At 47.4% G+C, this 11,049-nt stretch overlaps 1 protein-coding gene across 1 annotated transcript in view; it reads left to right on the top strand.

Annotated features, from left to right (window-relative positions):
- HAUS1 (HAUS augmin like complex subunit 1) overlaps positions 1-10,235 on the top strand; it is a 12,911-nt gene extending 2,676 nt beyond the window's left edge. The window contains exons 4-9 of the mRNA XM_018568280.1: positions 3,973-4,107; positions 5,153-5,276; positions 5,875-5,940; positions 6,505-6,576; positions 8,659-8,706; positions 10,129-10,235. Of these exons, the coding sequence (XP_018423782.1) occupies positions 3,973-4,107; positions 5,153-5,276; positions 5,875-5,940; positions 6,505-6,576; positions 8,659-8,706; positions 10,129-10,209 (526 nt within the window). The 3' untranslated portion in view covers positions 10,210-10,235. The remainder of the gene's footprint in view (positions 1-3,972; positions 4,108-5,152; positions 5,277-5,874; positions 5,941-6,504; positions 6,577-8,658; positions 8,707-10,128) is intronic.
- The last annotated feature ends 814 nt before the right edge of the window (positions 10,236-11,049 follow it).

The raw sequence follows: 11,049 nt of genomic DNA, 5'->3' as shown, positions 1-11,049 counted from the left end.
GCACCTGTCGCCTTATATGATGCAAGTGTCCCCCATCTGGTGTGTGTATATATATCAATCGGCCATAAAGTTCTGACCACTGAGAGGTGACATCGTTACAATGGCACCTGGAAGTGGGGGGATATATTACAATGGCGCCGGGAAGTGGGGGGGATATATTACGAGGGCACCTGGAAGTGGGGGAGGGGGGATATATTACAATGGCGCCGGGAAGTGGGGGGGATATATTACGAGGGCACCTGGAAGTGGGGGAGGGGGGATATATTACAATGGCGCCGGGAAGTGGGGGGGATATATTACGAGGGCACCTGGAAGTGGGGGAGGGGGGATATATTACAATGGCGCCGGGAAGTGGGGGGGATATATTACGAGGGCACCTGGAAGTGGGGGAGGGGGGATATATTACAATGGCGCCGGGAAGTGGGGGGGATATATTACGAGGGCACCTGGAAGTGGGGGAGGGGGGATATATTACAATGGCGCCGGGAAGTGGGGGGGATATATTACGAGGGCACCTGGAAGTGGGGGAGGGGGGATATATTACAATGGCGCCGGGAAGTGGGGGGGATATATTACGAGGGCACCTGGAAGTGGGGGAGGGGGGATATATTACAATGGCGCCGGGAAGTGGGGGGGATATATTACGAGGGCACCTGGAAGTGGGGGAGGGGGGATATATTACAATGGCGCCGGGAAGTGGGGGGGATATATTACGAGGGCACCTGGAAGTGGGGGAGGGGGGATATATTACAATGGCGCCGGGAAGTGGGGGGGATATATTACGAGGGCACCTGGAAGTGGGGGAGGGGGGATATATTACAATGGCGCCGGGAAGTGGGGGGGATATATTACGAGGGCACCTGGAAGTGGGGGAGGGGGGATATATTACAATGGCGCCGGGAAGTGGGGGGGATATATTACGAGGGCACCTGGAAGTGGGGGAGGGGGGATATATTACAATGGCGCCGGGAAGTGGGGGGGATATATTACGAGGGCACCTGGAAGTGGGGGAGGGGGGATATATTACAATGGCGCCGGGAAGTGGGGGGGATATATTACGAGGGCACCTGGAAGTGGGGGAGGGGGGATATATTACAATGGCGCCGGGAAGTGGGGGGGATATATTACGAGGGCACCTGGAAGTGGGGGAGGGGGGATATATTACAATGGCGCCGGGAAGTGGGGGGGATATATTACGAGGGCACCTGGAAGTGGGGGAGGGGGGATATATTACAATGGCGCCGGGAAGTGGGGGGGATATATTACGAGGGCACCTGGAAGTGGGGGAGGGGGGATATATTACAATGGCGCCGGGAAGTGGGGGGGATATATTACGAGGGCACCTGGAAGTGGGGGAGGGGGGATATATTACAATGGCGCCGGGAAGTGGGGGGGATATATTACGAGGGCACCTGGAAGTGGGGGAGGGGGGATATATTACAATGGCGCCGGGAAGTGGGGGGGATATATTACGAGGGCACCTGGAAGTGGGGGAGGGGGGATATATTACAATGGCGCCGGGAAGTGGGGGGGATATATTACGAGGGCACCTGGAAGTGGGGGAGGGGGGATATATTACAATGGCGCCGGGAAGTGGGGGGGATATATTACGAGGGCACCTGGAAGTGGGGGAGGGGGGATATATTACAATGGCGCCGGGAAGTGGGGGGGATATATTACGAGGGCACCTGGAAGTGGGGGGAGATATATTCGGCAGGAAGTGAACATTTTGTCCCTGAAGTTGATGTGTTGAAGCAGAAATAATGGACAAGTTTGAGGATCTGAGTGACTTTGGAAAGGACCAAATTGTGATGTCTAGATGTCTGGGTCAGAGGAACTCCAACACTACAGCTCTTGTGGGATGTTGGTGGTCAGGACCGACCAAAAGTCTCCACCACCAAAAGCACCTACAATGGGCACATGAGCATCAGAACTGGACCACGGGGCAATGGAAGAAGGTGGCCTGGTCTGATAAATCACGTTTTCTTTTACATCATGTGGATGGCTGGGTTCTTGTGCGTCACTTACCTGGGGAAGAGATGGCACCAGGATGCATTATGGGAAGAAGACAAGCCGGCGGAGGCAGTGTGATGCTTTGGGCAATTGGGTCCTGCCATTCATGTGGATGATACTTTGACACGTACCCCCGACCTAAACATGGTTGCTGACCTAGTAGGGATAGTTTTACTTTCATGCCTCACGACTTACAGGACTTAAAGGATCTGCTACTGACGGCTTGGTGCCAGATACCACAGCGTACCTTCAGAGGTCTAGTGGAGTCCATGCATTAGGAAAAGGGGGGCCTACTCAATATTAGGCGGGTGGTCATAATGATATGGCTGATTGGTGTGTGTGAGATCTGTCAACGTTTGCAAGCAAGTAGTGAGCGATCAGGGAGCCTGTTTTTTTTTATTTATTTTTTTATTTTAAGTTGTTCATCTAGAGCTGCTTTGATTTTAGTCATGCAGACTTTGATTCGGGATTTAAGTTCCTTGAAAGGGATAGTTTGTTACTTTCGTGCCTTGGCAGTTGTTTTCTGCTGTGAACGCGAGTCAAAAGGCCGACCTCCATTTTGGTACAGTTTGGATCAGTGCTTCCATAGAATCTTTGCATATGGATCAGCATATTAAGGCAAAAAAAAATAACCCTAGGGGGAAGACAACTTCGGCACTCCAGCTGTGGCGAGACTACAAATCCCAAGAGGCATTGCAAGACTCTGACCGCCACAGGTATGGCACCCAGCGGCATTTGAAGTTTCACCACAGCTGGACTACCCAGGTTACCTACCCCTGAAATACCCTAATTCATGGTTTCACCCAGAAGCATTCACTCATGGTAAAACCCCACCAGATGTCTCCCCATCAAACTCCTCCCATGCTCGACTCCAGGACTTCTCGAGTCTCTCCTATCCTATGGGACTCTTTACCCCAACCGGTCCGTCTGTCTCCCACTCGGACTGCCTTTAGGTGATCCCTTTGAGACTCATCTCTTCAGGGAAGCCTATCCCACCTCAACCTAACCGCTCGACCATCACGTTCTCAGACAATTCATCCCCACACAGCTCCCTCCTCCGGTATCACTGGCCCCTCCCTTTTAGATTGTAAGCCCTCAGGGGCAGGGCCCTCCTTACCATCTTGTCTTGAATTGTATTGTAATGTCTTCCTTATATTGTAAAGTGCTGCGCAAACTGTTGGCACTATATAAATCCTGTATAATAATTAGGGATGCACAGATATATCGGCCGCCGAAAATTGCACTTTTGGCTAAATGCCGTAAGTGCCATTTTCCTGCTGATTCATCTCCTCCCCGCTGGGCGCTGCTCTGTGTCCTAGCGGGGAGGAGAGAAACTGAAACAGCCGGCTGAGCGCTGCGGGAGGAGAGCGCTGTGAGCGGCCGGCGTCTCTCAACGCACCGCTCAGCCGCCTATCACAGATCAGAGGTTAAAAAAAATTAAAGTTTATAAAATAAAATATTTTAAAAATGTGAAAAAATTAAAATAAACATTTTCGGTATCGGCCTGACAATTATTTGTATTTTAGTTTCGTTTTGGTTTTAAAATTTCGATTTCGGTGCACCACTAATAATAATAATATGTGAACACACCTACAGAGCTATAACCACTAAAACACTGGGAGACCCATGCACATTCCTTAGGCTCAGTTCCAGTATTTTGTTGAGCCGGGCAAGACAGAATTAGACAAATGGGAATCTGTGTTGTCCTTGTTGGAACATGTGTAGTACAAGTCATTACTTTATACATTGTTTAATTCTCTCTGTTTAGGGCTTGGAGAATCTGTACATAGGAATGCACATGTGTGTTTTTAACCAAGCCTTAGCTTACCATAATCAGCTGTAACAACAGTACATATGCCATTTGCTGATGTTTAGTATTGGGTCTGCAGAACTTTTTGGGGTTACTGTGGACTTGTTGCTGAATCTAATGGCAAGTTTTGTTTTTTGCTTTTTTTCCAGCTACATCCCGGCAGTGAATGACCTGAGTTCTAAGCTGGTGGCCATAGAGGCCAGTAATCAGGAGCTGGAACTGGAGCTGATAAACGTGAGAAAGAATTTAACCAATGCCCTAGTGCTGGAGAAATCCCTGGAACTGTAAGTTATAGATGTATACCCTCTGAGAATATTAGCTGGTCCACCCAAACGGATATGTTTTTGATAGATGCTGGACATATATTATCAGGGATTTTGGTGATGAGGACTCCACACTTCAGTCCATGTGTCTGCACACCAAATACACATCCTCCACATTCAGAGAAAAATATAATTTGTAGAGCCACGCTGAAGGTATGTGCAGACCATGGAACCAGGATATTTAGATGTCTGGATTAGTGATGGGCTTGGGCGTGTTCGCAGCTCCACGTGCCGAGCCCGCCAGGAAGCTGACAGCGCGCAGCGCCAATCACAGGCACTGAGACATGTTCCCGGTCCGCAGCTGCAGAGATCGGGAAATGTCTCAGTACCTGTGATTGGCGCTGTCAACTTCCTGGCGGGCTCGGCACGTGGAGCTGCGAACACGCCCGAGCCCATCACTAGTCTGGATATGTGTTCTGGCTACTCCCTGGGGAAAGATTAATTTATAAAAATGTCAACATTAAAGTGACACTAAACTCAGGAGTTAAATCTTATAAATACATTCAAGTCCCTTAACTATTAGCAACAATGTATCTTATTTGTGTATCACTCGGCTGTAGATCCTCAAATCACCTCTGAATTGGTGCTGACACTGTCCTTCCTTCTGGAGGGTGACTACTTTTGCTCCCCATGGTCCCTGTGTGTGATGTAAAGTAGTCACCACTCCAAGCTCACTCCTGTGATGGACTACAATCTCAATACAAATTAGTTAACTAAACATGAGAATTTGTAGTCCATCACAGGAGTGAGCTTGGAGTGGTGACTACTTTACATCACACACAGGGACCATGGGGAACAAAAGTAATCACCCTCCAGAAGGAAGGACAGTGTCAGTGCCCATTCAGAGATGATTGGAGGATCTACAGCCGAGTGATACACAAATAAGATACATTTTTGGTAATAATTAAGGTACTTGAATGTATTTTTGGGGTTTAACTCCTTGAGTTTATTGTCACGTTAATTTAAGAGAGCATATTCCATGGAATGAATATTGTTTGTCTTGAAGGGATGTCCGGAAAGCAGAAGAGCAGTGCAGTATGGAAAAAGCCAAAGTGGAGGTCCGATCACAGAATATGAAGAAACTGAAAGACAAATCGGAGGAGTATAAATACAAGATAGAGACTGCTAAGGTGCGGGTAACTGAATAGGCGCAGAATCCTTTTTTTTGAGAGACAACTAGATCCTAATATTTTCATAGACACACAGGATGCCAGTGAGTTGTGCTGACACCACTAGTTTGCTGGCTTTGCTATTATCATGACTGTTTTGGCTGAGGGAGAAGGGAGACCATGTGTGAGCGATCAGAGGCGACTGGAAGAGTTTCTCTATCATGTCCAATCAGTTGTATTCCCCCGCACACACCCAAAGCAGTTGACCGCGGTTGTCTGCAGGCACTATAGACGTGAGATGATCTAGCCTAAAATTACCTCATTAGGAGGAACTCCTCTCCAGTGCAATGGTTTAATCCTAGCAAAAATGACTTGTTTTAGCTACATTACATGTTTTTTTTTTTTATAAGAACCAGGATTTGTGAAGACATACCTTACATAAGCTTCTGTGTAACCAGTTGGAGCACCAAAACATTCAAGTTATTAGAACAAAGCGCAGTATAAAATCCAGATGCATATGGCAGCAGCTTGTTTTGTAATTTTCCTTCTGAGTTTGGTTGAACTTTTTACATTCAGTTGCTTATTAACAACAATGTGATTGCTCCACCTTTTAACACAGGATGAGCTGTCAGCAGCAGGGATGGAGGACTCTCTGACGCATCGCTCTTTGGTGGCTCTGTCTGAGGTTTGTAGGTGAACTGACTTTTTGCTGTTTTACTGTTTGAAGCCCTTCCGTGTGCACCTTGCTGTAAAGCTGGTAACGAATTGATGAGTGCGTTTGTCATTTGTTTTGCTTGACTGTTTACCTGACATGACCCAAAAAATTGGGTGATAAATGTTTCCCCAGTGGTGCTCAAATACCACCAAAAGAAAGCTCTGTGCCCCCAAAAATGATATAAAATAAATTTCAGCACAGTGTTACATGACCGAATAAATGTCAAAGTACCGCAGTGCTGAATACTGAAAAATGGCCGGGACAGGAAGGGGGTCTGTTGTTTGCCTCGCAGCTGATTTTCCCCTGGTCGCCGCTCCCCCAGGTTACCGACGCAGCTGATCTCAGCGGCTACTGCAGAGGAGCCTACTGGAGACATGAGCAGCAATAAAATATTCCCATCTTTCCCACTTTTTATAATAAATCCTAACATCATAAAGGGTTAAAAACTACATTGTAGACGGTTTCTTGTCTCATAGATCAGTGCGGTGTTTTTGCTGATTTGTAATGTTGATTTTTTTTGTTCATGTTTTTCAGACGCTGACGGAGCTTAAAGAACAATCCACAGCTACAAAGGAGAAGCTTAAATCTTACCTGGACCTAGCCCCTGTAAGTTGTATTGGTTGTGCAGTATAATGTGGGGTATATGAGAGCTAAGACAAAGCTCTGGCACTTTGGATAGTCACAAAACTTGCCCCCCCCCTTCTTACCTCCTGCAGATTCATATTGAATAGTAAGGCAGCCTATCATAGTGATGGGGGAATAGGTCTGTGCTCTCTGACACTTCCCATAAATGCTGGAACCTTGGTCAGAAGGACCTGGAATTCAGCCATAAGAGCCGGGTATTAATGGGCTGCCACAGGGCACTTTTTACCTGTAAGCTGGGTTTTATTGGTTGAGTCTCTATAATAATTGTCCCCTTTGTGAGACATTTTCAACTTTTTCTTGGGAAAAGAAATATATACAGCATATTGTTTGGCGGGCGATGCCGCTTGTCTAACGTGATCACTGCAATCTTTAAAAAAAAAACCACTGGGCAGCCACCTCTGTCTGCCTCTCTATTTGTCTAAACTCTTATCCAACTCCCAGTCCATGAAAACATGTTGGATGACTTGGATTTTGCTTTACCCTCTTCGTTGTGAAGACAGACAACTGATTTGCTGCAATCCAGTACTTGGCATTCCCAAAAATCGTGTTTTGTATATATACACACTGAGTGGCCACATTATTATGACCACCCCATTAGGACTTTGTTGGGCCGCCTCCTGACTCCACGAGATGTTGAAAGGTGATGCGAGGAATCTGACACGGCACTGTTGCCTTACTCCTTTTAAAACCTTCCATTTGTACATGTGCCTGTGATCAGCATAGCGTGCTCATTACATATGTTCTGGATTAGAGATTCGCAGCAGCTGTGCTTCTCTCTGTACAAGTCTATGGGTCACCCCAGACTCACTGAAAACAGACCTTGTCCTTGATATACAATATCCCACTGCAATTAGTAATACAAGCATGAAAATATGGGACAGTAAACACCTCAAATTGAAAATATGAAGAGCACAACAAAAATGACTTTTCCTTAAAGGGTAATTCTCTGAAAATTCAGATTGCTTTTTATTATAGCAACTATGCCTGTAACCTGAACACCTAATATAAAGGTGTATATATTGTATGTTCCTCTACTGCCTGTGGTGTCGCACGCCGCTACAATGAAGAGGAAATTGCTGGCTGAAGTCTTTTCTAGAACCAATGCTGCTGGGTGTGTCAATCTCCTGAGTTCCCCGCAGAGCTCACTGGTACCCCCACCAACCTTCATGTCAGTATATTAGTGGGGTGGAGGTTGGCAGGTGAATTCACTGATGGCTGTGGGGACCCAGGAGAGTGATTCACCCCGAGTTCTGGAATAAAATCCAGCCGGTGATTTCCTCTTCGTAGGAAGCGGATTTCAAGTAGGGATGCACCGATACTAGTATTGGTATCGGTGCTGATGCTGAGTATTTGGCGAGTACTCACCCAAATGCTCCGATAAGTAGCCCGATACCTGAACTTCCGGTATCAGGATGCCGGGCAGTGAGTCATTACATGCTGTCTGGCTTCCCGGCCAATCGGCAAGCCGGGCAGCGTGTAATGACTCGCTTCCTGTCTTCCTAATTGGTTGGGAAACTGGCCAATCGGGAAGCCGGATGACGAGTCATTAAATTCCGCCCGGCTTCCTGATTGATGTGGGAACATGGAACCGGCTTGACGGCCAATCAGGAGGCCAGGCACCGTGTAATAACTCGCTGCCCGGCTTCCTGATTGGCCAGCTTCTCAAACAATCAGGTAGCCAGGCAGCAAGTCATTACCCGCCCCCGGCTTCCTGATTGGGCATAAAGCTGGCTCCATGCTTCCTCGTCACCTGTTGACAAGGATGCATGGACAGGGCCTCCTTGCTAATCGGGAATCCAGGGGGCGAGTGATTACACGCTGCCTGGCTTCCTTAATGGGACTTCCGGTACTCGGTATTTGGTATCGGCGAGTACCGGAAAAAAAATATTGGTACTTGGTCCCGAAAAAACGGTATCTGTGCATCTCTAGTTTGAAATATTCACATCAGCACCAGAGTCACTTTATTTTATTTTTACATTCTAGTCTATAAGATATGATGGTGACCAGGTTCTCTCTAAACCCAATGTGGCCTTTATCTTCTAGAATCCATCGCTGGTAAAGTTGAAGATTGAAGAGGCAAAGAGGGAACTGGTAAGTGGCAGCAGGGACCAGTAGCTCAGGAGAAGCATGCTCCCAGTGATGGTCTCCGGGTTGGATTCCTGCAGAGGTTTTGTACTTCTCTGAGCCCCCCCGTACATTATACATCCCCTTTGTGCCCCCCCACCCCCCCTTGCTCAGTTTGCTGTCTTTAGGGGTGAGGACTCTTCCTCAGATGGCCAGCCGTCTAACACCGAGCAACCCATCCCGGTAATAGAAAGCAGTGGGCAGCCCTTCCAGGCTGTTCCCTCACATTTTCTGAGGCTTATCATTAATACTGACGGTCAGGTTTGAGCTTTGCCTCTCGCAGGCAATAGTTCTCTTCTACATCCATTTCTAATCAGAAGAAATTGGGTTAAGAAGTGGTCCGGTACTCCTGCGGTAGAGAATCCTGTTATCAGGCTTTTTCTCAGCCAGGTCAGTTTGGCTTATTTTGCTCATTAATAGGAGTTTTAGACAATGTGAGCTCCATCCTCGGATCATTGTGCTCCCAGCATTCCCTTCTGCTCCAGCTGCTCAGGTCCATCACTACAAGTGTCTTCCATTCTGCTCCATCTAGTGGTGGCCAAGCAAACTGCAACAAGTGCAGCATCTCTGGTGTGTGTCTAGAGCCAGCAGCTACAGTAAGCAGGGTCCCCCAGGCAGCATCTCTTTGGGTCACGTGGAGGGGCAGCAGACAGTGGTCGCGGTTAGCAGTACGCCTGCCTCCCCCTTTGTGGCCAGAGCGTCCCTGGTTTCTAAGAGCCAGACTGGGAGATGTGCAAGGGCCATACACATCTCCCCACCCAGCTATTGGCATCCTGGGATGTTCTGGCTGGTGTCCCGCCGAGCTCCTGGCAACCAGTAATGTCAGTAAGTTGGGGGAACTCGAGCAAAAGCTGGAGCCAAGTTCCCCTCCTGCATGGAGTCCTCTCTGCAGTGTTGAGCAGAGGGAACTATATGGGACTCGGTAAGCTGTATGCTGCAGGCTGCATGTTATAAATGGGTTGTATGATGCATGCTGTGGTGTGTAATGCTGCACTGTCCGCCGGATAGCGACATCTGTCTCTGTTTTAAATTTGCCCCTTAGTATTTTTTACTTCTGCTGGAAATGTCTGCAATCCTCACAAGTCTTGTATAAGGGAAGAATAAGAGTGATGTCACCCAACATAAAGCTATTAAAGTGAACCTGTCTATTGTAATAACGGGCTCTATACAGGGTCTGCACAGGCTTTGAATTGCTCTGTCCACTGAAGCCCAGAATCCCTGAACCCTGACCAGAATAAGTAAAGCTCAGCTTGGATTGTGGATTCATATGCCACGGCACCATCCATGGGGCACCTCATTTGGCTAGTGAGACACCCCATTAAATAATTTAGGTGGGGGGTGAGATTTGACTTTCTGTAATGTTACCATTCACTTTTTGTCTTCCTGTAGAAGGCGACAGAAGAGGAATTCAACATGAAAGTGGACATGATGGAGTTTGTGCTTCCGGAGCAGAGGAGACGGATCAATTGAACAAACGTCGGCTTGTGATTTCCCCCCCCCCACCCCCCGGGGTCCAGTGCAGCATTCTGACGCAGAAAATTGTTGCAATTACAAATGTTTCGGCATTCCCATGTTTATTTCTTTTGTTTGTATTGGTGACACAAAAACATGAAGAACAAAAAGCCAAATCTGACACATTCCACACAAAACTCCAACAATGGACTGGACAGAATTATTGGCACCTTCAATTAATATTTGGTAGCGCAGCCCTTAGGAAAAATAACTGAAATCATTGGCTTCCTGTAACTCTCAATGAGTTTCTTACTCCTCTCTACAGGAATTTTGGAGCGCTCTTCTTTCTCCAACTGCTCCAAGTCTCTCAGATCGGAAGGGTTCCGTTTCCCAATCTCTCCACAAGTGCTCTATGGGGTTCAGATCTGGACTCATTGCTGGCCAGTCCAGTACTCTCCAGCACTTTGTCTGAAACCATTTCTGGGTGATTTTTGACGTGTGCTTTGGGTCATTGTCCTGCTGTAAGCCATGACCTCTGACTGTGACTGTAGGGACTGTGTTTTTCATGTTTTTCTTCAAAAGCCTCATTTCTTTTCCTGAGAGCAGTAGAATGATGGGCTGCACCAAAAAACTGTCATTTTGTGTCACCACTACAAACAAAAAGAACGAAACCTTTTGTAATTGCAGCAATGTTCTGCGTGACGTTGTGCATTATCTGACAGAAATGCAGGGGTGCCAATATTTGTGACCATGACTGTGTATCGGTGTTGAGGGTCTCCCTGTGCATGTGACACTTTTAGGGAGCTTTTCTATGATGTGTTGGGGTGATCGGCTACAGGACAGTCTACAACTACACCT

This window comes from Nanorana parkeri, unplaced genomic scaffold, assembly GCF_000935625.1.
Source record: "Nanorana parkeri isolate BGI_ZX_2015 unplaced genomic scaffold, ASM93562v1 scaffold1166, whole genome shotgun sequence".
Classification (NCBI taxonomy): Eukaryota; Metazoa; Chordata; class Amphibia; order Anura; family Dicroglossidae; genus Nanorana; species Nanorana parkeri.
Note: the sequence above shows the minus strand (reverse complement) of the source record. Positions and strands in the feature narration are given on the sequence as shown.